Raw genomic sequence first — 26,830 nt, 5'->3', positions numbered from 1 at the left:
TACACTCAGTGGGACAATGAGTCATCTTTGGGTGAAGCAAACTGCTGTGACACTGAATGAAGTGTCTGCAGCTCTGCGTGTCACATTGCACCTTCATGAACCAAACACACACCATCTGGGGGACTGCACTGTGGAAAAACAGCTAATCTAACAATTTATAGGCCTAATCTACAAGCTTTTCTTTATAATCAAATTGGGTTTATTTGCTCTTTACTTTTTTACCATTCTTTTGAAATCAGGTACAATGAAAAAAGAATTCCTTTCTTTTTGGAACATAGTAGGATTCAATCAAATTCAAAAAGGGATTTATTAATAGCTTTGATTAATACGATATTAGCATTAGTATTTTATGTATAAAATAACAAACTTTAAAAGTCAACAGTTATGAATCAAACTGAAATATTTCTTTGCTCAAAATGAATTTTACAAACAGAGAATATTATGAAAACACTGCATGAACAGCACTAATTGGCATATAACTTAATCAACAGTTAAAATCCTCTTCTGTTTAAGTTTACTTTCTCTAATATCAGACATAAGACAATCTTACCCAACGTTTGTTCACTGAAAGAGAAACTGAAGAATAAAGCACCTTCAAGTCTCCACTTACTCTGTAAATCACAGTAAAATAACCGAGTACTTAATCCTTTATGGGATTTGCAAGTCATTTTGCTCTTTTGCCGTTCAGTGCTTGTTTGCTTCTGTGTTCCACCAGAAAGAGTATTGTACCCCAAGACATAGTCGTAGCCTTTTGCCAATTAATCCTAACCTTGTGCTACGAGCTGGATTGTCGCGAGATCTGAGTTTGCAGTCTCACAACAAATCCATCTTGAAAGACTCCCACTAATATGTCCGTCCCCAGACCACCAGCGGGTCAGACCAATGACATGCCAGCAGTGTTTTTGGGGCGGGACATGTAGGAATGAAAGATTGTCAGAAGGGCCTTGCCGTTGCATTACAAACAGGGCCACGCTGGAGGACAGTGCCCGATACAGCAAATGACTCAGTTTTAGCTAAGATAGCGACAATTTCTCATTTAAAACAGAAGCAAAGAGAAGCACTTTGTGCATTTTGCAGATGCAAATGACTGTGCTTTTTTCCCGACAGGATTTGGAAAAGGTTTGATTTACCGGCTTAATCCGCTAGGTGTGAAAACACTCAAGAATCTGCAGATGAATCATGCTGCTACGATTGGCTGAAAGCGTATTATGGAAGGCCCCCAATCAGCTCAAAGTATTGTCCTCAATGTCCCTCCTTTTCAGGGACAGACTGAATGACAGCCATCCAAGATCGATAACGTAGAACTCAACTCAGTTCTACACATATCAATCTGGCTACTGTCAGGTTTTATATATATATATATTATACCTCCATTTCGTCTACACACTGAATATTTTTGCTTAAACCACTTCTCAGTCATATAATTAATTAAACTAATGTTCAACACATTACTCTGTAGCATAATGTACAATACAAGTCAAATGTAACCGATACGTCTTGCACACACTTTAGCTGATATTTTGGATGTCTCCTCAGTGCAGATCAACTCTAAAGCAATGATTTTTTTAAAACAAAAAAAACAGTTTTAACCCCCTCCATAGATTCCTCTGACGTTGAGGTCTGGAGACTGGCCAGGCCACCTTAGGACTTCCAGGAATCCCTGCTCCACAGGCCCTTCCGAAACTGCGTGTTTAAAATTATTATCATGCCGGAAGACACGACCATGTTGCATATTAATAATTTCACTGTTCATTTTCCGTTATCATGGATCAGTCATCATGTCCCCTTTTCTGAAAAATAGCCCCAAAGCAGGATATTTCCACCACCATGCTTCACAGTAGATATTTTCTTGGGATGCAACTGAGTATTCTATGTCCTCCAAACACAACACATTGAGTTGGTGCCAAAAAGTTCCCCTTCGGTTTCATCGCACCACATGATGTTCTCAGAAATTTTCTTCTGGATTATCAATCTGCTCTTTGGCAAAATCCAGACAGAACAAGACATGTACTGGCTTGAACACGTCTGGTACTGCAAGACTTGAGTGTTACTGATGGCAGCCTTTGTCACTTTGGTCCCAGCTCTCATTCAGGTCCCTCTGTGTAGTTCTTCGATTTTTCTGCCCACTGTTCTGATGATAATTTTTGACTTCACAGGATGGTCTTGCGTGGGGTACTAGATGGGGGGAGATTATCAGTGGGCTTGTATGGCTTCTGTTTTCTTAAAGTTGCTCCCACAGTTGATTTCTTCAGTCTAACCTGCCTGCGTATTGTAGATTCACTCTTTTAAGCCAGGTGCAGGTCTACAGTTTTCTTCCTGGTGTTCTCCGAAAGGTCTTTGATTGAGTTTAGAGCAATGGCGTCAAATTGGTTCCAGAAAAGGCCATGCGGCTGATGGTTTTCTTTCCAATAATCTGGTTTAGAGTCTGTTTGAAGCTGTGCACAGGTGTATTTTTATAGATAACAGGTTCAAAAAGGTGGCATTGATACAGGAAAGGAGTAAAGGACAGAAACCTTTCTCAAAGAAGTTAGGGGGTCTGTAAGAGCTGGACATTTTCTCTGAGGATCACCATGTTCTTATATTTCAACAAAATTGACATAGAAAATTATTTCAAAATCTCACATTTGATTTCCTTATTTGTTTTTCTTATTTAGTGTCTTTTAATGAAAGTGCACCTATGATTAAAAACTACAGACCCTGTTTTCTTTCTCAGAACTTACACAATCATCAGGTGACTTTTTTTCCCCCAATCTACTAAATATTAAAGAAGGGAAAATGGATGTCGGGGATCATCTTAGAAAAATCATAACATTTGTATTGTGCTGTTAGAGGTGAAACACTTTGAATGGTACGTTGGGCACAAGCGAAAGCATTTGCCAAGAATATTTTAAATGAATCAACAACAAAAGTCTGAGGTTTGTAGTGTTCAAATTACTCCTAAATGAGATGCAGATCTGTTCCTTTGAAATATGGTTTAGCTGTTTTCCCTGCTATGTCACTGAATGCCATTTAGGGTTGTCACAGTAAAGAGCCTTTATTTGTACGACTAACTTAACATTGGAGTTAAGTCTTTCACAAAGGGCTATAATTTACCCGATCAAAATTGAGAGCTGCGTTAAATATTGTTTTTCTGTTTCTCTCTATTTTAAGCATTTTTAACATACATGGAAAAAAACACTAACATTACAACAGATTGAGGAAAATCCAAGACAGATGTTTGTCTCACATTGGCTTTGGATCATTAAAGAAAATCAAGATACAGAGAAAAAGTATATATGCATTTTGAAGGGATTATTTTTTATATATTTAAGAGTTAAAAGTATCTATAACATGCTTTGTTTAGCTTCCTGAGAAAACTGTGATTCTAACTGACTACTCTGAGATTGTTATGCACTTATGAATCTGGATTTAAAAGAAATTTTTATATCTCTGGTATTTTTGTGACGTGACAAAGAGGTGCTCCATTTGCCCAAATGTATATTATATAACGGTATGAATAACTTAGCAGGACGGATGTTCGGCAACATCGGCATAAAGTGACTTACTGGAATAAGGAATTGTATGATTTCTTTCCGACCTCGGCTCAAATTCCTGTTTCTGGGTTACATGTGTTGGGTTTGCTGACAGAGTTATCTGTCCTGCCTCATTGCCACCGGATGAAGTGACAAATATGAGGCTGAACTCACAATGGATACTCAGAAAACCATGCTGCTGAGGGAACAATAGCTAACACGACGTCCCAAAGCCAGGCCTAGTGAAAGGGGGCAATCCTCTCCAACACCCAGCCCCCCACCACATTTAACCGTACCCTAGCTGTGTTGGCAGTAATAAATGCTTCAGATGATGTTAGCAGGAAAGTGCTGAAACCCCTTAGGACAGTGTTTTTGTTTTTATAAATGAGTACCCTTAACCCAATCCTGAACACAATTGTGTGTTCATTGTCACAGAGCGCAGGACTTGCTAAGGAGGCTTCAGAATTTGTTGCCTTCATTTCCTGCCATGAATCCAGAGGTAAACCATGTCTGGGACAAAATGCACCAGTCAAGGGGGGATTCCATATACCAAAAAAAACCCATAAAAAATAAGAAGACTTCATAAAATATTCAGTTAATCTTCTCCTTCGTTAATTTTAAAGTTGCAGACATAAAAGTTTCCAGATGTATATAAGCATGTCCTTGGAGTGTGTGAGAAAAAACAAATACACAATGAGAGGGATAAAAACAGTCATCTCCAGTCCTTTTCCTTCAGCCAATAATTTTGGCACTAGCTGTATCCACTTCATAGACAACAAAGCAGACACAAACAGACTTTTTACTCCTATAATCATCCAATCCAAACACTTGGATGGAATATTCCAGAGGGAGTCTGGGCTGTGAAGAGTATCAGAGGGGCACAACAAATAAGACACCCCATGATATCCAATTAATTATTCCTCAAACATTGGTACAAGCATGTGTTTTTGGGGGTAAGAGGTGGCAGAGCCTTTTATCACCCAGATATGAGAAAGAGGGCGTAACCCCTCCCACAACATGAATATGTATGGCTCTACTTCTTACTGCCCCACCACCAATATCCCAGACAAAGCACTTCAAACACGGAGCAGGCACTCTGGGAGGAGGAATGGTTGGGGGGTGGGGGGGCTATCAGCCCCTAGCAGGTCCCCTACTAACCCTTAATAAGTAATCCTCTGGGACCTTAGCTTTGAATAATGACCTGCTCTCTATTCTAGGATGCATTCTCTGCAACACAGTGCAAAATTTTAGTCACTGTTCGACAGAGAATAGAGCTGTTTACCAGAGAGGAGACAATGCTGGCTTCATGAACTGCAGAAGTCATTGTGTTTGAAGAGCAGCTGATAAAAGCCCAGGCTCTTTAACAGCCTGTACAGGCCCCATAGTCCAGTTGTATTTCCTATGACAATATCACCAAGGGAAAAGATATTTGTGGACCTACATAATGCGGGCTTCTGGCCATTTCACCCCTTTGTCATTTTGTATTTCTATAATGTTGGCTATATTATTAACCAACTCGACCCATCTGCAGACATTGTGTACTTTGTACTTTGTGTCTACTGTAGGCTAATTAAGCTATATGGATCTAAGAAATAATATTATAACATAGAAATCTGGATGATTCCCTACTATTTTTTTATAGGTTTGCGATGCTGATGTTATTGTGTTGTGATATGTTTTATAAAGACCATGTGTAACTTTGGTAGCTTGCAAAACTTGGTAATTTCGTATATTCTGCTGCAAGTTAAATAAACAACAAAGAATATTTATTGGACGGATGTCAATAAATATCGGCAGTATTATATATATTGACAAGATATTTTACTTGTCAAGAAAATTAAGATGGATATCCAATGGTTTAAATGGCTCTGGTTGAAATGGCCTCGTCTCTAATTTATAATCACACATCTTTTTTCTCTTCCAAGTATTTAATAATTGTAAACTGAAGATTCTGGATCCATGTACTTAAATAGTGGTAAATCTTTTTCTTTCCAGATAAATGGTCATGGAGTGTAGGCAATAATTTAGCTTAAGGACTTTTACCTTCAATCGCGTCCCTGTGCCTCTGATCCAGCTACTTCACCTCATTCAAAACTCTGCATACAAACTTGTAAAGGCTGAGGATTTTCTTGCTTTTCATCCAAAATGCAACCCCTAATTCCTCCTTATGACCCCCTTATTCTCCAGCATTCACACCACCGCTGTCCGACACCAGGGGGAAAGAAGCCTTTAAGCTAAATCATCCTGCTCATTCACTTTAATCAACACCAACATCTTCTGCCAGAGTCAGAGCACCAAAGACTTATTTTTTTTCATGTCAATAAAACTTTCTAATTAATGCTTTTTCCTCCAGGTGAGCCTCTCTAGGTTGGATATTACCTGAATGTTTAATATTATATTCAATTCTCTATCTCATTGCAGTTAGACAGGTGACCTGTTTAAGAAATAGTCTTCCAGTCCCTAAAAGACCACTATAGATGGGAACCAGTTCCTAAGCAACTCTGACAGACAAGCCGGTATAGAAAATGAATGAATTGATTGATCCCAGATTGAAAAAGATAGTTAGTTAAAAAAGGAAGCAGATCCTTTAGGGAAAAAAAGCAAAACACTCTGAGCAACTCCAGGCTTGTATTCACCAGAATCATATCACAACCTTAAAGCAAATCTCCCCTCTTAGGTACAAATTGATTTATAGTAATTATGTGACGTATGACTGTAGACAGCACAATTTTGTGTGTAAAAAAAGTCAGGGCCTAGAGGACGACTACTAAAAAGACTAAATGTTTGAAAGGTCAAATTATCAGCAGGAAGTTTAAACTAATAGATATGAAATGTTTTGCTTATTAATGTCCAACAGAGGTAAAAATTGAATGAATGGCAAAGCATGGTAATGATATGGGGGTACAAACTGAATGGTATTTAAGGATGGCCCGCCATCTGCATTACTTTCACCTGACCCCTATGTCACCCCTGTTTGTTTTAGCCTGCTGGATTCAGGCTTTCCATGACGGGCCACTCATCTGTATGTTCCGGTGCTCTATGCCAGCTGTACAAACACTGCTGCACTGCTGCCGGTAGAAAGGGGTTTAGCTCCTTTTTCAGGGAGTAGACACCAGCAAGCTTCAAAGATGAGGCACACTGCAGTTGTCTGCAGCGCTCTGCAGAAATAAAACTCATATGAGACATCTAAACTCATATTAAAACGATAAAGATGTGGCCTATAGGTCAAGAAAATTGGGTTTTATTGTTCTAGATAGTGTTAAAATAAAGATATATAGATACAGTATTATGTAAGAGCCAAAAGAGCACTTGAGTTATTGAGTTTAAAAAGAGGTTGGTGGTAGGGGTGTAATAGGATCTTGTAATTATTTTAATAACAGCACCTTTCTTTTCATAAAATCATTTCTGCTACCCTGAAATATAGCATTGATACTGCTTTGACTTTGGTTCATCTTCCCTGATCTATTTCCTGTCATTGAATAAAAAACTGATAATTATTTGTTTGTAATCAAATTTGATCCGATTATTATTCAAACATTATCATAAATTATTCACAACAGAGTTCTAGGCTTGTGAATCTTTTAAATACTTTGGTCAAAATAAAAGAATAAGACTAAATCCATGAGCTTTACAGATTTACTCCCTTCTTCTTAAGAACCTGCTACCATGTGTCTGTTTTGTTTTATGAGCTGGGTATGTTTTGTTCAGTTTAACTTCTCATTTCAACAGCAAAAAAAAAACAGACTGCAGAATGAAACTGATGACGGATCAAAAATTAAAAGTATCAGTATAGCTTTCTGCTTTAATGAAAGGACAGGAAGAAGCTCTCTAAATGTAGGCTTCTTTATGACAACTAATCCCAACAATGTCCAGATGAAGTAGCTGCTTAAAACTTGGGAAAACTTCCCGAGGGAGTCTGGAATAAGGAACATGTGGGAGCCCGAGGTTACAGGAGTTCTGCCAGCACAAAAACTGGATCACAAGGGCCGTTTGGTTATGGCCAGTCGGACCCACATCAAGGGAACAGATTCAGGGCTGGACGCCGCCTCCAGCAATCAGTGTGTGGTCAGATACATAAACAGACCTCCTCACTGGGATCTGTCAAAAATATCTATAACCCCATTTTATGTTGATGGGTTTTCTTCAGAGGGTTGCATATATACATTCTTTGAGGGCTTACTTTTAACTTTTAAAGGCACTTGTGGGGGTTTAGAGCAGTGTTTACCTACACAGTTTAGGACTGAAACTAAAAGCATAAAAATACGGAAAGCAAACTTTAGACACATTTGGATTGCAGACTCAAAAGTGCATGGTTGCTTTTTAAAGCGACATGGATGGATGGATGTTTTAGACATTTAAACAGGAAAATACTTTACTAAATTCCTTCTTTTCTAGACTGGATGGAAAGCCTTAACGTATAATCTCTTCTGATTGAGAATTCTTCCGTCAATTTCCATTCCTGTGAGAAACTAACAATCTCCACTTCTTCAGTTTAGAAACATTTTAAAGTTCCTCGCAGCAAAAGTATTTCTTCCACATTGCTGGCAGCTCGTGAGTCTTTTTAACAAACAATAGTCCACCTCTGAACCACAAACTACGGCCAATGTTAACAACTCTAAACAATGACCCCTCCTGACTTCACCTAATTCATCCCTCACAGCTGGGTGACCTCGGTTTATAGGCAGAAACAATCCTCTCCCTTATGTTTTTTACAGGGCAACGTGAATGGGGCCACAGATGACAACAATGGTGTGTACCTTTTAGAGGGTTACCATGACAACGGCTGCAGACAGAGTGATAAAGAGAGGGAGAGAGAGGATGGCAGAGAGTGCAGGTTCCCAGCTCTGCGCAGTGTGTCTCCCAACACTGCTGCTCTACTTTTCATCTCCTAACCTTTCAGAACATATAAAGATGAACTGACTAAACGAAGAACGACCACCTCTTGGTTATAAGGGTCTCATCCGTTTACATGAAGCTCCTCGGATGCTTTGTTCCACCATGCATTAACATAAAACCTGACGCTGCCAAATGAAGCGCACTCCAAGCCAAACAGCAGCTAAAAGGGCGTAGCAATGTTCAAGTCGGCTACTTTTCTGGAACATCTCAGTGGGTTTAAGCTTTACATTTAACACTATATGAATACTTACTGATGATGCAGCCACATCCCTCCCGCTAAGAATCCCATATTCATGCTGCCAAACATGCTCAGCATAACATTTTTTATCAGATGTTAGGAAATCGATCGAGTTCAATATCAGTTGAGTCAGATTCAGTGCTGCCAATCAGTGTGAAGACAGACATTACCAATACTAAGCATGACAAGCAATACAAAGGCTATAAAACACCCATATGTGCAGAGGTACCTTTTTCTTTGACCATGACCATTTGAATCCAGCTACAGCTGCAGCAGAAAACACTCTATCAGCTGGAGGTAAGACAGGAGCTGCAGGAACCTTTAATATTCAAGATCGAAGATCCAAAAAAGAAACAGGAGAGAGAATAGAAGAGACTCCAGATAGACAGAGAGCTGTAGGTGCTTCTAAGCTTTCCTCCCGAAAACACAGCTACAGCGTGGGGTTTGCCTCCTGACTGCCTGCTTTTCTCCCACCCCTCCTCATCATCGTCCTCCTCCTCCTCCTCCCACTCTTCCCTACTCCTCCCCTCCTGCTCTCTCCCAGCCCCTCTGTTCTGTCAGTCTCATCCTCATTGCTGCAAAAAAGTGGCTGCTGCTGTGTGACCCCCACCGCCCCTTACCAAAAAAGGGCTTCATCTATTGCAGCATTATGTGGTTTTTTTGTGATCAGATAAACAGGAATAATAATCTTTTTTATATAATCATGATTTCTGAATTGGCTAAAATTCTGCATAAAAGTTTGGTTTCTGAATGTTTCGTTAAAACATGAAAAAGTGTGATAAACATTTCACAGATTATTACTAAAATGAGTTATTAAATAATAAAAAATAAAATAATATTAAAGACATAATAATAATAATGAAGAGACAAATAAAAAAATCATTGATTTGAGTAATTTCATTGTCTCATATATATATATAAATATGTAACCAGTTTTTCCTATTATTTAGCTTTAATTTTGCACTTATTATTATTGAAAAATGCTTTAAATAAAATGCATCTACTAGGGTAAATAAATATGTAAAATTGGATTCATTTACTTAATACTCAATATATCTATAATGAAGTTATGGTGAGACCATAAATGAAATTCTAAAAAACAAGGAATAATTAAATAAATTTGAGCCACTGTGAATTCGAATATTCTGCATTCAAATTATACTTGTATTTATGACCAGTAGAAAAGACATTTAAAATGGAAGCTCCATGAAAGTTGGAATTATGAGTCAACAAAACCATACCTGATGTCTGTATTCAAGATGGCTGCTGCTCACATTAACAGTAACTAAACTTAAAAAAAATGCACAGATAATAGACAGTTACAAATAAAAGTGAACGTTTTAGTCAGTCATACATTTTCCACTTTTTAGTATTCATAAGATTAGTTGTTTTAACGGCTTATATTCAAAAACCAAAATGTATTTTTTTTCTCATTATTATTGTAATACTATCTGTAGTTACCATAGACAAACAATGAGTATCCACAAGTGTTTAGTTGAAACGCCATCACCTTGGAGATTAAGAAGCTCTGACTTCCCAATTCTGAGATGAATCGAATGCAGCTTAATATACCATGAAATTACATTCATCTTCTATCGATCTGGGTGATGGGGGGCTGATGACTTCATCGCATAGTCTTTGAGCAAAACGCTGGGTTCACCCTGGACAGGCAAACAGTTTGTTGTAGGGCAACAAACAACCATTCACACTCTCACACATAAAGGCCATTTAAAGTTAAATTCAATTCAGTTTATTTCTATAGCGCCAATTCACAGCACAAGTCATCTCAAGGCACTTTACAGTTCAACATATCTAAGGAAAACCAGTTGACTGCATCGACTCATTGACTCTACAGCAATCCCTCACACTAAGCATGCTTGTAGCGACAGTGGAGAGGAAAACTCCCATTTAACAGGAAGAAACCTCCAGCAGAACCAGTCTCAGTGTGAGCGGCCATCTGCCGAGGCTGAATGGAGTTCAAAGAGACAGAAGCAGAGATACAAAAAGCAACTGCAAAAGGCGGCCCAGTCCAGGAAACACACAGCCAGGCAGAGGAGCTCCGAGCCAACTCCCATGTCAGAGGATGAAGAAATGAAGATTAAAGTGGACAACAGATGTGCGTTCATTTCACACATAAGAAAGATAATTTTCACTTTACGCCAATTTTTTGTATTCAGAACTTAGTTGAACAACTATTTAAACTGACAAAAATTACATAAAAAAATCATTAAAAAAATAAAAATCTGTAACCATACTAATAAAACCGGTAACAGCATAAGATATTTTTAAGTTATTAAGAATATGAATGGAAACTTAATTGTGTTAGTTTCAGCATAAAATGTTTAAATCAACTGCTCCTTAACTTTCTAGCTAAATAGAGTATATAAAACACTATTTAGATATATATAAAGAAACACTTTATGAACAAGTTGCTCTATCAGCAAGCACCACCACCAGTTGGAAAAGCATTAAAAGAATGATGAAAAGTATTTTTAAAAAAAAGGGTTTCAAATACAATTCATTAAAGTGAGGCCTGTTAAGCTGTTAAGTTCAGTAGAAAATGTAATTTTTTTGTAAGATGCAAGATAATTGTAAAAGATTAGACTAAAATGTCTTAGTGCAAAAGGTTTACATTTTTTTGTCCCTCATTTCAGAGAGTTACACCCAAATATTAAATAGACTCCTTACACATAGAGTTAAAGATTTAAAACTGTTATTTAGGGCTTTCAGCCATAAGTTATTGTCATTAAAGTAACATATTGGTTTAAAATATCTCACTCTCCTTATAATGTATCGATCTTATATACAATTTTCACTTTTTTAAATGAGAGAAAATGTTACACTTTAAATATATTCTAATGCTTTGAGGTGTACCTGTAGATCCATTTTATCAGTGGAACACCTTGGGATCACAAAGACTGGCCTAGTGAGTGTGGGTGGGGAGAGGGTTGGCCTGTCTTAGATTCTGGACGTCAGGCTGTGATTGGCTGCAAACAATGGGTTGTCAGATGGACGGACACATGCATCAACTTTGTCACTGAGGCTGCTAATTAGAAGTGAGGAAATTTTACAAATGAATAATCAACTGGTCATGCTGAAAATCGTCAGGGTTAAATATTGCTGAATATCCAACATTAACTATTTAAATGTGGATCAGCATGCACTAAAAGTAGCTTCTCCTCCCATGACAATCCCTGACTGTCTGCTTTCCAACCCCTTGAGAGCAGAAGTGTCCATCTTTGCAGGTCAGATTTATTATGACCCCTGACATGGGCTTTGTGTTGACATCTTGGATCATGGAAATCAAATTATAGAGAAGGAACAGAGTCCAATTAACACACCAGCGTCGTTATATAAATTAATCAAAATATAAGAGATTAAATACCCTTAAAAATTGATCTGTTCTAAATATATTTAGTCCAGTACATTCAAACTATGGTGTTTTAAAGCTTTCTGTTTAGTTCTCTAGAGAAAAACCTGTTTGTTCAATCCACAATCTTCCCGTTGTAAATAAAAGCCTCAAACTGAAGCAATTATAGGTCACACTGTTACTGATTCATCTGTACTTCTACTTGGCTGAAGAAGAGAAAGAGTTGGTCAGCAGTTAGCTCCTCTGTATCTGCTGATCCAGCATCTCATCATGCATGCAGAGATCCTTCATTCACTGTAGGGAAAAACTGTGCCACCTCCTGGATGCCCGTCAGCATGAATTTGTTTCCACAAGATGTTGAACGAGAGACTTGCCAATGAGGTTAATGGTAAAAATACAGCTCTTGGTGGAAAATTCTCTGTGCACTCCACCCTTTTTTATTACAAAGTGTTTTAGGAGTGTTTAAAACCTTGAGAAGCTCAGTAAAACGTGAAAGGATTCTAGTGCGGCCCCTAACAGCTACTCAAAGATATCTTGTTACTATTTCCACTATAAGAGGCCCATTATCATCCTGCCTCTTTTAATAATCTTCATCCGAACTGAAGGACTTTCATGCTACAAGGAGCTCGCCAAGAAAAGCAATTATCCTTGGGTGAAGCGTATATGCTGCATTTTACATGTCAATGATTCACCTCTGACTGTCCATTAATAACCTCTCCAGTGATAACTTGATCATTTCAGTAAAATAGAAACCAGACAATTTTAGTTGTGGATTTTCAACTGCTCTGTAGTGAGTATAAGCGAAGATGGCATTATGATGCATGAGGTCACATTTAGAGAAACAACAGCGCTTTGTGCCGATAGGCTCCACAGTTATTCCCTGACTTGACTATTTAAGGATCTTGGAATGCATGGGAGAAGTGTACTCAGGCACTCATAGGAGCCGATAAGAAACTGAAAAGAGGAATGGAGGAACTTGTTGACTCTTGGAAAGAGCTAAGAAAAACCTCTTGGAGAACAACTGGTTCACCGGCTCATGGCTATTTTAAAACCTGTTACAAAACAGCATCACTGTGGTGAGTGCAACCACGTGCAGCCACTCTACGTTATTTTGCCCAAGCTGCATCATCACTTCTGTTCTGTTTTTCTCACAGATTAGTGGCAGAGTTTGATACAGACGAGGATGGACACAAGCACCGGATAAAAGTGTATATTTACCTGTCATTTGCACTTTTTACACATTTTCTATTGTTTTATGCAGCAATTAGAATTGAGGATTCCTGTTTGCTTCTGGGAATATAGATAGACTTTTTTTACATCCTTTGTGCAGGACTGAAGAGCACCCTGGAGTAATTACAAATAATTTCCTGTATTTTAATTTGTTAGGGGGAGGTAGACTGACTCATACTGCCTTTCATTTCAGTGCCACTGCTAAAAATGGCATTCTATGTTTAAGTATTGTGTTTTATCTGATAGAGGACCTTTTTTGGCAGCAGCATTATACCATTCTGAAAGCGGGATTAGTTGTTGCAACTTTGAAAAGCAATTAGAGCCGGATCAGGAGTTTATATCCACTCATAATGGGCTTAAAGTCTAAAATCTTCATTTGGAACTTTTAATCCTGCATATCAAGGAGATGTTTTGCTGTTTGTGAATCAATCGTTATTATATAATAATAATACAAGCTAATGTTAGGTTATATGTCCCTTACCAAGTTTTACCTTGAACCCTTTCTTTTCAGCAGCCATAAACAAGCTTGAATTCTGACAAATCTCCAAAGGGTTTCAGGCTTATGATTGAGACCATTTCAGAAATTCAACAACAGCCTAATTTACCAATTCCACAACCTGATTTTGATAAATTTTTTGGATACTTTTCCTTGTAGGAATAGCAAGTAATGTTAATTGTCAGTTATCTGACACCAACAGCCACTTCACAAAGTGATTTGGGATGTTCAAAAACAACCCAGAAAATGGGAAAGATAAAGCCTGCTGTGAGTTTGAGGACGCTGTAACACCAGAGTCACTGCTCATGGTGAAGTGAAGCCAAAGCTGTTGATGGCAGATAAAGTGCTTACAGAGAAAGATGCCTTAAAATCAACTATCTTGAACTGAAATAAAGAAATATTAGATGTAAACACAGAGAAGCAAAACACTTTCTGAAAAAAAAACAATAAAAAAAGAAAAAGAATCAAATGCTTGGCAAAAAGATGATAGGAAAATTATTCGAAGGACTCCATATGAATCCTCAGATCTAGAAAATCTTTGTTCTCTCAAGCATGGTGGTGTCACTGATGAACTCCACAAATTGGTTGGAATAATATAAGAGGAAAAAATACCAAGTAAACAAACTAACTTTACCTGAAAATGTGACTGGTGAAACCTGGACATGATGCTGGATAAGCAGATTAACATCCCTGTTCTGGAAGGGACCTCAATCCTATTAAAAATGGAAAGACTATGCTTGAAAGCCAGGTACATGTGGGGAAACAAACTAATTTAAATCTAGTCTACTAATTCTGGAAAGAAAAGCAGTGAAATATTTTACCAGAATCGGGCCTAAATATTGGTGATGTCTACAATAATGTGCAGATTCTCTAAAACTAGCTGAGGGGCCTTTAAACAAAGATTACAGTCATCTGAGTGTGTATATATATATATATATATATATATATATATATAAATTAATATTTAAAGCCTTTTTTCAGTAGATCTAAACTGGTGATTGCATCAATGGCCTGTGGTAGAAGGTACGTTCAGAATGCAAAGCGGTTGGAAAGTTGATGTGTCTGAGTAAAACAAATTTAAATTCCCCCAAAAAAATGAATATTTTACAGCTGTTTCTGGCTTACAGTCAGAGAATGACTAAAATCTGCAAATCTTGATTTGTCCTCTTGCCCAGCGCTGTAATCCTGATGTAAGCCACCCTGTCTCCTACGTCTGCTGGGCAACATCCAGCAGACCTGTCCTCTCACATGGGTTTGCTTTACATAATGACAGAAAGAACAGAAATTTCTGTCTTCTACGGGAAATCTTTATTTTTTGGATTGGGGAAGTTATGGTTACACAACTGATGCGATAAGCAATCATTTTCTGAATAATCACTTATTACTAGTGTTGAATCTTCCATTGACGTCTCTCTCTCTCTGTGAAGCCCATCTACTTACTGAACCACATCCAAAACTGAGCTTTCTGATATTAATCTTAGATTTGAAAATAAATTAAAAATATTTATTTTCTTCAAGCTCATGGCTGTGTATCAAAAATGCTTTTTTTGTAACGGTCTGATGCAATTTTCTTAAGTTAAAATTACATTTTTTTAATTGGCTGCAAATGGAAAATCATCGTAGTTCACAGTAATAAAGTCTGAATTTGGAAGTAATGTTTTTATTAAGTTTACTGAACACAGTTACTGAAAGAAACACATTTTAAAATAGTGATATTTGTTGAATATGTAGTTATAAACATGCATAAAAAGCTGTAGATATGAGAGCATAAAAAATGAATAAATAAAGGATTTCCTTTTCCTGATAATAAAGGTTTGGACTTTTACTTGATATGAGTCAAATCACAGATCTGAGGAAATTAAACTTGACTTTGGACTTGCTGGTATTAACTTGTTATCCAAATAAGGCTTTGACTTGGTTTGATTTAAGACTTTATTATGACTCGGTAAGTAATGAAGTGTTCACTTAATTATTGTAAAACATTGTATTAAGAATCTCTGTTCGAGAACAACCAAGTTCAGATTTTGATTTTGAATTTAATTATCAAGTAGTCCAAATTCCCTCAAAACCAATGAAATATCAATTATTATATATTATCATTATGACAATTGATATGAAAATACTCTTAGCACACAACTTGATCAATGTACAATTGTATTGTTTTTCCTCTCACTGGCTTCCCCCTATTCCATGCTGCCCTGGGCAGTGAGCCATGTTGCCCATATCAAAAAGCGTTTCTCTCATCTAGTGCTACGATGCTTGAATGCTGATAAGTAACTCCTGTTTTAAAGAGCAAATACACCAAAAACAAGCTAACTAAGGACAGATCAGAAGAGAAGACGCTTAATGTAGCTTTTCATCATACCTGCGGTGACATCATTCAGCCTCTCACTCAGGTAATAGTCATCTGGGTTTAGGAATGGGAACTGCTCCATGTACTGTTTAGGAATGAGGTAAAGGACTTCGGCCACATGTCCATCTTCGATTATGGACATCCGTTTGACCGAGCTCTTTCGTTTTACTCGAACCCGGTTGACCCGATGCACGCTCTGGCTACGGCTGGTGCTGCACAGCTTTCCCAGGCTGTTGAGGTTGGGCAGAGTGGGCATGGTGGCCTATTCTCCTTCAACTGTCCCACAACACTGCAGAGAGAAATCAACCTCCGTCTGGACTCAACGCCGCTCAGAAGTCCATCCCTTCTCATAAAAGCTCATGGTCAAATCAATAGGTCCACTTCACATGTGCTGCAGGTACAAGAAGCAGAGTGCTGACGTCTGCTTTGAGTGGAATAAAGCAAAGAGCAAGTAGCAGGTAAAAGAACGCATCCTGTTGCATGGAGAGCAAACTGAGAGTAACAGGCTTAAACTGCGAGTGTCTTCACCACAACCAGCCTGGTGCCTTAAGCAGCTTAGGGCAGACGTTCAGTGTGATTACGTTCTGGGTGGAGTTAGGTTCGTCCATGCCAGGTTGGTTCACCCACTGTTGGGTGTGAGAACTCAATACATGATTCATTTACAGCCCAAACATGTGTTCAAAGAATCCCAATCTGGCCCAAACCGTCTAAACGCATGCAACAAGCTTAGAGCAGAGAACAGTGTCACAAGTGTTGGTATTAATGCTTTGAAGGATAAAAGGTGTAGGTTCAAATCAAGCCAGGGCATTTCTGCATTGAGCGCTGCGAAAACCGTTTTCCTCAGTATTTACAGTGGATGGTAACAGTTACAGTATATCTAAATGTTTTAACCATGGAGGCAGCAGCATTGCCCTGCATGGTTTAAAATGGTATGAAAGAGCATGGATGAAATACATCAAATGGATTAGCTAACATCATTAAAGGAAGAATAGAAATCAACAGAGCAGGCAGCAGAAAAAAGACTATTTGATTAATTACTTCTATTTAAAGTAAAATGATGTGCAAAATAATCCCACCCCTTAACTTTTTTACATTTAGTCCTGTTACAAGTACAGGATTTAAATTATGCTATCAGGATTTATTTTAATAAAGCATTGTTTCTTCTCAGCAAAATAACAAAAGGTTTCCCTTTTATGGTTCATGTTTAGGATCACTTGTCTTGCAGGAAGGTGAACCTCCCCTCCTGTCAGCCTTTTCTTTCTATCATGCTTTCATTAGGGATTTCCCTTAGCCTAGTAAACTAGCCCCACCCGCCAGCGGCCAAAATCATTTTTGCCTGCGATTACACATTTAGTTTCACATTTAGTCTGGTTTATCAGGCTAGATTTCCTTGTATTAATTGGACCCATCTTTTTTATCAACATTGAACAGCATCCCAGCCCTTACAGGATAAAGCACTCCCACCACCCTGTCACTCACCCTAATTATTGTATACTTATGTTGAGGTGCAATGTTGTTCCTCTGCTGTGTTCTTTGTTCTCCATGATGCTGTTTGTTCTCTATAAACCTTTAAATACTGAAATAAAATATTATACAGGCTAAATATATTTATTAATAACGTAACCTCCAAATAGAAGTTAGTTAAACTTGATATCATTTAGGGGCATTTAAGTGAAGGGGTGCAAAATCCTATTTCTTCCAGTTCATGGTTACGCCCTGCTTTGTGTTGGTCTGTCTCATAAGAGCTGTAAAAATATAAGCGGTCCATGCAAAAAGGTGTCTTGTCACATTTTGAATATAAGATGACCAAATATAGAACTTAAAGGGATTTTTTTTTCTTTGAAAGATATTAATGCAGCAGGAGACAACCCAAAAAAAGACTTTAGCTATTTAAGTCTTTGAAGCATCTAAAACAGGGGTAAAAACCTCTTTGTGTGAATACTTAGACTCTCTTCCATGACCCATATATAGCAGAAGGTTTCCTGGAAATGTGAATTTTGCATGTGGTTAATCTTGCATTGCGATATGAAATGACAGAGGATGCAACGAATCATTAAAAATTGCCAAAGATACTTAGATTACTTTACAAAGCTTCAAAAAGATAACAATAATTAAGATTTGGGGGGGATAATAAGATGTGTCACCATATAGGCAGTGCTGGCTTTTATTATTTAAAAAATCTTTATTATCTAAAATAAGTTAACCGTCTATGATGTTGTCCACTTATCAGACAGATGAGACAGATCCTGCTTTTGTTTCAATCTCAACAAAACAAACATCAGCAGACATTATAAAACTCAGTGAACAAAGCCCAGACCTTTTAGTCTCAGGATTCAGAAATCCTTTTTGTCTAAGAAGGAACACAGACAGGGTAGCTGGAGTTCAGCTAGCTGAGCTTGATAAATAAAGAGCCTGCTTCGCTTATCAACAGTCGCAGAGTTTTAGTCTGGAAAAACAGCAAGAGAGGTAAACCAAGGAGAGCTTTACTCCCCCACACTCACGGACACAAGCACCTGAGTAGATGGAGAAATGCCACTTTGCTGCATAAGACGTTACCATGTAGTTGTGATCCCCTCTGCTATAGCTCCATCATAACTCCTGTCTCAGAAATTCACACAAACATCCAGGGATATATATGAGCCACCCCTGCACGCTGAAAATAAGCATTTTTATAAAGCTTTTGCCCTTTTAACATCGCAAATCAAATCAAAACATCACCCCCATTACCGTGGCTTTCATCCCCCCCACACTCTGTCTTACCACTCAGTCCGAAGCAGGAGGTGATTTTCTGGGCGTAGTTGCAGAGCCCATCGTAGCCAGGCTCCTGCTGCTTCAGTGTATCCCTCTCCCCCATCTCTGCACAATCCCACACACTCTGTCCCGTCCGGCAGTGTTTTCACTCCCTCCTATGTTCTTCAATTATTCAGGCTTTGGCCAGGACACATGCATGCGCACGACTCTCTCCAATTCGCGCATAAACAAACACACACACACACACAGAGTGAGACTGGGAGAGAAAAGTGCTGAGGCAGAGGGTCGTTTTGTCTTGCAGCCTGAGCAAGCCCTCTCCTCTGGTTGGAAAAGGAGGAGGCATCAGATTGAGTTACTGCAGAGTGCCTCCCTTTTTTCTATCCACCACTGATCATTTAGATTTGCACTGCAGGTTATCAGGTACGCTGCACAGGATGTGCCACCTCAGCTCTGAGATAGGGCAGGGCAGATCAGGAAGTCAGAATTTAGAGAGCTAATCCAGTGATGTGCTGGGTAGGAGGGCAGTGGTGTGGGGGTTGGGTCCTTAGCTGGACAGACCTTCAATGATTGCTGTTATATCTAATTAACAAACCAGTATAGTCTGTTAAAGGAAGGAATTAATTAAATTACATCAATTGACTTCTGTTAAGCGCTCCCCTTAACAGTTTTCTTCTGCTTTTACATCTTTGTTAAGAGTCTAATGCTCAAACTGTTTCAACATATGCTTAAATTAAATTAGAATATCATTAAAAAGTTGCTTTTTTGACAAACTCAATTCACTAAGAATAGATAATTTACACAGACTGGTGTTTTCATGCCTTTATTTCCACTAAGCATTATAAACTCTTCTTATAATAAACCAGCATTTAAGATGAGAACATTGCATCTGTCAGTTATGCAGTGGGGCCGCTTCATTTACAGCTGAGGAAGGAGTTGATATAATAAAAAAAAATAGTAATTACTAATTCATTAGACATCACCTCAAACCAACAGCTTGGCAAAAACAAACTGGCTCATCTAACAGGACGAGGATCTAAGATACACAACAACACTGGTTTAGGAATAGATGGATTAAAGCCAACATTAAGTCTCTGTTAGCTTTCCAACTAAATTAAAAAAGTTAAATAACACTCTTGTAGACTTTGTTTTCCAAGTTTGAAGAGGTTTCGCTTCCCATTCAGGAAGCTTTCTCAATTCAAAATGTCTGGAGTAGGGTTTGAATTCCAGGCTTATAGAGTGGCATAAACAAAAGCCTTGTTATGGCTTAGAACAGGCATCCCCAACCTCGGTCCTCGAGGCCCGCTGTCCTGCAGGTTTTACAGGTTTCCCTGCTTTAGCACAGCTGATTATAATGATTGCAGTAGACCAAAAGCCTGTTAATTAGCTTTCAATTAAAATCAGCTGTGCTGGAGCAAGGAAACCTCTAAAACCTGCAGGACAGCGGGGCTCGAGGACCGAGGTTGGGGATGCCTGGCTTAGAAAACATGCAATTTGAACAGAAAAAACTGGTCGGCCCCTTAGTAATGGGGAGGCGTTGAGGTTGTTGTTGGCCTAAGGGGCCCGATAATGCCCAAATAAAAGGGAGTCATTAGGGTCATTGTTAGCCTGGCTGGGCAGGCGAGATGTTTTGGTCCCCTGCATGGCGAAAAGGTCTGAGATGATAGCAGGAAGGAATCAACTCTATCGCTGCGTTGTAGGTTTTTTTTTTTTTTTTTTCCTGCTTTTATTGTCATTACACTGTGAACAAAATGAACTCTCTGCATTTAACCCATCCCCTTGGGGTGCAGTGGGCTACCATTGTGTGGCGCCCCAGGAGCAGTGTGGCGTCTGTGGGATTGGGGCTCGAACTCAGAACCTCAGGATTCCAAGCTCTATTCCCCGACCACTAGGCCTTCACTCCCTACACCTGAAACCACCCCTTCTGTCTAAGGTCGGTTTTTCTCTCTTAACATAAATGGCTTCCCTCACACCCCTTTCAAACCACCTGTCCTCTTTGTCCTAAATGTGAACCTGTGAATAACTAGGACCTGGATGACTGACAATCTTCACCAGCATCTCTGCTAGCTTGTTAAAATAACTCATGACAACCATGAATTTAAATGCATCCTCTCAATTTCTCTTATCAAAGAGATGCTTTAAGAGTTTTGCCAGGAGCCTGTTTTTGATCAATAAACACATCTGTCCTATATGCATACTGCTAAGGAACTAAGGGTGGGCAAAATGGACTTCAAATTTATTATAATAATCTGTGCCATTTATCATAAACTACCTTTTTAAGTCTTATAGGCAAATGTATGGCTGTGACTACATGTCAGCACACATAGTCTGATAAAAACAAATACTAAAAAACACCAGCTACATAAAGAGGGGAGTTGTTATGGCTGTAATTAATCACATTTTTTAATCTAATGATATTCAATAATGCTCTTATGGGACCTACAGTGGAAACAATCATATAAATAATAACTATTATAATACAATCAGTTTTTAAAAAACAAATTTTTACAAAAAAAATAATCTATATGATAATGCTTATCTCTGTACGGGACATTGAACCAACTATAGGAAACGCCATATTAGAAGGTAAGTGGATCCTGAGAAAATCCTCAACACATTGTGATGCCATAGCTCTAGCATGTTTAAAGCATGCAATCATACATCTATAGTCCAAAATGGGCCCTTTAACCGGACATTAGGATAAAACTTAAAAAAAGCAGGAGTTTTAAAAACCCTCTGCTTTACAAATGGTAAAAGCTGAGCTATCAGGTTTAACTTCTGTCAATTACGATGGGATTTTCCAGAGCACAGTGATGAAAATGGAAAAATGAAATCATTACTACAAAGGTGACCTTTAACAATCCACTTAGCTCCAGCTGTCCCGGCTGAACTCCATCATAGTCATTAATAGCAGACTCATCCCAGGTAGCGCTGATTACGATAATGGATTCATGAAATAAACAAGATAAATAAATAAAGATTATGGTCAAAGGTCTGGGACTGAAGAAGAAAACCGGAAAGCCCAGACAGAGACGTATGCCCGTAAGCATGTATTACAAGGTGATGTGACTAATGGAGAGGCATAGGTACCAAGGTAAAAGCTGATGGCCCTGAGCTGATAACAGGAGAGTGAATAGTGGAGGTGGGGGCTGGGGAAGCACATTAGAACTGAAAGCCCTGGGATGGTGTTCTTACTCATTTATGCTGGATAAACGTCAACAGGAACTGGTAGTTTTGATTTTATAGGTTTAAAAGCACAAATAAGACTTGTATTCACTTAGCTCTGTCACAGTAAACAGAGTCTGTAATCTAATAGTAGCTTTATGTAGCATAAAACTGCCAAAAACATTAAGCTGTTGTTTAAAGCTTTGTTGGATTTGAATGCAACATTTTTCTGGTTTAAACATCATAAGAACAATGAGCAATACATTTTCTGAAAAGACCCATTTACAGGGAAGCCAGAAGAAAACCCCTTGGCACTCTAATCACTAAAGACCAATAGTAGACTTTTTTGGTCTATATGCAAATGCAGAATGCAGTAGAACCCTAAATCTCTGTATTGTCCCCAATAATGTCAACTGTAAAATATGGTGGTGGCGCCATTATGCTGTGGGGACCCTTTTCTTTTTCAGTGACAGGGAAGACGGAGAAGTTTCAAGACTAGAGTGGAGGTTCATCTTTTCGAGGGAGAACAACCCCTAAACATACAACCAGAGCAACAGTGCAAAGGTTAAGTTATATCCATAAATTAGAACGGCTCAGGGAAAGTCCACAGCTGAATCCAGAGTGATGTAAGGCTGGCCAAGAATTGAATGTTTTTATATTGCACTTAATGAAAACAGAAGAGAATTTGGACTTGCTTTGGACTTTCACAACAATGACCTGTGACTTAATATTGTGTGTTAAATCCCCACAGAATGTGTGTTACATTGGAGGCACTCCTCCCACACAGTTTGCCAGTATTTCCCCATCTTGTTGCTACAACAAGCATGCCATACCTATTGAGAAGTCCCCCTACTCCCCTCTGCATCTCGCCATGCCAGTAAAGACTTGTGAAGGACTTTTAGCTATTTATTTAAGCTTTTCAGAGTTTTAGCTTTTTAGCAAATACATTTTATTCTATAGGCATTCAAAGCCAGTAGAAACACAATTACCGGTACTTGAAGCTCCTATTGTAACGAAAGGTGTTTGTATATATTGTTTACTCAGGGGAGCTTAAGAAAATTATGTAACATTTTAGACAAAGATTTATTCATTTTATTAATCATTTCTCTCCATTTTCGAATGATACACCCCAGTGTGTCGGTCTGTCACTTAAAATCCCTATGAAAGACATAAAATCAATTTCAACACTTTCCAAATACATAGTAACCCCTTTAATCTTTGAAAGCGACATAATAAAGAGTAGATAGAAGCATGATGGTGCATTTCTATTACTCATGGAGCCTCTAAACATTAGGAACATAAAATTATATTATTAATAGAGGTCAAAAAGATCACAAAACAGAGGTGTTTGTTTCCACCTCTTAAAAATTCAAGTTAAACTTTGGTCCAATTGTGTCTTGAGCCAACAGTGCAACTGTATAACAAGAGAAGCTGCAACTGCAAAACTAGTGCCTCTGCATTTTGAGCCTTTTTCTATCAAACTAAATGTGTTACAAATCATTTTAATGGTCCATACTCTGCATTTTTCCGCTTGTGCCAGAAGACTCTCATAAGATACTTTCCACATCTTAAAAATGCTCCGTCCAAACAATTTATGTGCCATGTCAAAAACCTTAAAACTTGAAATAAATCAAGATCTACAGCCAGTACCTAAACTTCAACGCAGTCTCTTAAAGTTCAAATGGAAGAGTGAAATTGTATTTTCATTTATCTGCTCTTATAGTTTGGAAGATGTTTGAATTCCCTAACTTCTGTATGTACGGCTTTTTAAGTGCTTTTTATGTGTTTTTTGAACAGCTTTGTTTTTATCTCTGAACTGCTGTGACAATTATAATCTGACATTTTAATCAAAGGTTTCAAGGTCTTAAAATACAAGATTAAATCCCAGAGCTAAAAGCCTGATACAAAAATCAATTAAAGACCATAATCACTTTCTTTCTTACAGTCCTACCCATCTGCTTTAACTGACTGGCACCACTGTAGATTCCCTTAACAAGAGCTGGTTAGGATGCTCCAGTTTGAATTTTAAAACTGTTTTTGGTGCATATTTTGAAACAGAGCAAATCTAACTAAGTATAGCACTTTTTAATCGATGGAATATGACTTTATTGCATAGCAACAACTTTTGCATTCTTTCAGGAGTTGTTAGACCTAAGGAAAAAAGAACCAAACTAATATGCAAGAATCTTAAAAAGTAAAATTTCCAGCGCATTTTAACGAAAAATCTAGATATCAGACTTTAGGAAAGCATGGCATTCAGAAATCGAAAAATATGCAGTACCATCAATAGAACTGAAAATTCGGTTCAGACTTTTGCAGGTTCAGAACTTTACATACATCAATATCATGATGGCATCAATATCTATATTACGTTGGTTGCTGGTTGCTTTTTATTAGCTATCTAAATGATGAATGCATTATACAACACACAACCTTGTTCTACAATTTAAATGTAGATTTTCTGCAGCATGAGAAAATAGCTCAATCAGAATTGCTGATAGCTACATGAGTCTGTTAGCAGGTTGCACAGAAGTCATTTTTATTTGTGCAGCAATCAACAAGCTTCTGGTAAATTTGAGTAAGTTGGGTTATCTGTAGTTGTTTTTTTAAGAAGGCCATGATCCCTGTTTTGACCTGTGGTAACCATGTGTGTTTCCGTCACATAATGATGTCCGTAAGGCTATATGCATTCTGGATTCAGCACAGCAGTCCTGAGTTTCTTTAATACCCACGATAGTGTTCTAACCATTGACCCCATGAAAGGTAAATGTATATGGTTCTCATTTGGACAATCAACAAATATCCGAACAAAAAAAAGTTAAAGAAAAAATGACAACTTTTATGTCTTGTTTCCCATTGACATAAAATTAATGAAAAATCCTTATTCTATGCTAAGATGGGAGACAAACTCTTTTTTTTTGGTGCAATTTAAGGAGTTCCAATGTTCTCTTAACAATTAATATTTTTTTCACCAAAAGCTTTTAGGTCATGTGACTGACAGCTACATAGTGATGCAGACAAACATTTATAATAAAGAAATCATGATTTATTTTCCTTTAAACGTGATAAAAAATTATTCAAATTAATTGTTGGTTTCTAAGTGAACCCTTAGAAACCAACACAGAAGCAGGATTCCAACAAATGTGCAATGAAATGTCAAATAAGAAATCTATTTGTACAGTTAAATAGCAAACAGAGTTGATTTAGGGCTGAGAGGTCCTTGGATGGAATTGGAGGATTTTTTAAAGTTGATTGTTTTGAGTTTGGAAGAAGGCAATTGGACTATTTTTTTTCTTGAAAATGTTTCAGCTCTACAACCATGAATGCTTGTTTAATTATTTTAGATCAGAGGTAAGATTTGAAGAAGCATGAGATGTCCAGATCCTTTTTTTATTATTATTATTTAAGCACTGAGTTACATTTTCAATAGGCTTAGCCTTTGGAGTAGATCTATCTTCTTTATGTTTTGCAAACATTTTTTTTTTTTTTTATTTTATGATCGTGTTGTTGGAATTCAATATATGTTCAAATTTCAACCATGTAGCTTTTAAATGAATGGGGAAGTTCAAGGGATGGATTATTGATGCACCAATGTCACAATCGGCAAATGCTGATACATAAATCTTTGACATAAAAGCTTTTCACCAGAAGGGAACCTTCTATGTGGGCAGTAGAAAATTTGTTTGGGCCTTGTAGATGCTGAATAAGGACAAATGGGCTTCTTTCTGGGCCTTCCTTCTCCTCTGTGCAGAGTAATGCTGGAGTTCCTGCCTCTTAAAGTTCATGATAAGTTTGTCGCTTCTTTATGAATATAATAACCAACATCTTTTTACTTGAGGGTAATAAATTAAGTTAAATGTCCAACAACACAATGGTCTATTTTATAATGAAAAACTGCTTATAAGATGGATGAGGCAGGCTAGCATTAAGCTTTTATACGACTACAAAAAACTCCAATCTAAAACCTACTAAATAAAAGTCTATGAGGCTTCATGTCCACTGGTCTATCAAGCAATTTTTTTGTCTCGCTGTATTTTTTTGAGAATAATTCTGAGCATGGGTGGATCAGAGAAAACCCACAATAAATGAAAACTTTTTAATCTTATTCATGTTTTTTTTAAAACCAGTTCAGCTGTATGTTGTCTAATTAGTCCACAATAATGCGGCACTTACTTAAAATGACTGATGAGGGACTGCTTGCAAGGGCTTAACCACGCTTATGAGATCAGCAGTGTGTACCACAGAGCTGTGAAGTGGCTCCATCGATCTCCACCGGTAACCACAGAAGACAGATACAACAGGCCACATCGTTAATGGAAGGAGTTCAAAGGCATCCGAATGTCCGGACTCAACCATAAAGAGCCTGAGGGACTGATATTCTGTGCACTGTTGCATCCTTTATGCAAGTCTAACAGAGTTCCCTGAATTAAATCTAGTAACTGTATTACTTTATATAATAAGAATGAGTTACATCATGCTTTTAATTTGTTTTTTATCATTTTCTGCAACTCTTGGTGAGTCAGTTATGCACAGCTTGGTCACACCCCACAGCTGGAGCTGGAGTCATCGAATCAGCAATACGAGATAATTCACCAGCAACAGCTGCATACAGGATTTTGCAAAAGGTATCCGTAGCACTACAACTTCTTTATTCTTTGTTAAGAATTGATTGGGATGTCTTGTTATAAAGAAAGAGAAATTACTAATCATGGTGTGGGAAAAGAAGGGGGCATGTTATTTCAATATCTGGGAAATATGATATATGCCACAATTTGGTCCGAGACCCCGAAATAAAATCTATTTCAATTTATAAGAAGACTAA

At 37.9% G+C, this 26,830-nt stretch overlaps 1 protein-coding gene across 19 annotated transcripts in view; it reads right to left on the bottom strand.

Annotated features, from left to right (window-relative positions):
- Positions 1-26,830, bottom strand: part of ablim1a (actin binding LIM protein 1a) — a 73,996-nt gene that overhangs the window by 43,909 nt on the left and 3,257 nt on the right. For 4 of the 19 annotated variants that reach the window (XM_038294694.1, XM_038294703.1, XM_038294691.1 and 1 more), the window contains exon 1: positions 16,108-16,577. The exons of 1 other annotated variant lie outside the window; for it this stretch is intronic. In XM_038294694.1, the coding sequence (XP_038150622.1) occupies positions 16,108-16,351 (244 nt within the window). In that variant the 5' untranslated portion in view covers positions 16,352-16,577. Of the gene's footprint in view, positions 1-8,875; positions 9,110-16,107; positions 16,583-18,855; positions 19,123-26,830 lie in introns of those variants that run through there. 14 more of the 19 variants (XM_038294689.1, XM_038294693.1, XM_038294704.1 and 11 more) reach the window with 8 other exon arrangements.

Source organism: Cyprinodon tularosa, unplaced genomic scaffold (assembly GCF_016077235.1).
Source record: "Cyprinodon tularosa strain WSP-4 unplaced genomic scaffold, ASM1607723v1 ctg343, whole genome shotgun sequence".
Lineage (NCBI taxonomy): Eukaryota > Metazoa > Chordata > Actinopteri > Cyprinodontiformes > Cyprinodontidae > Cyprinodon > Cyprinodon tularosa.
Note: the sequence above shows the minus strand (reverse complement) of the source record. Positions and strands in the feature narration are given on the sequence as shown.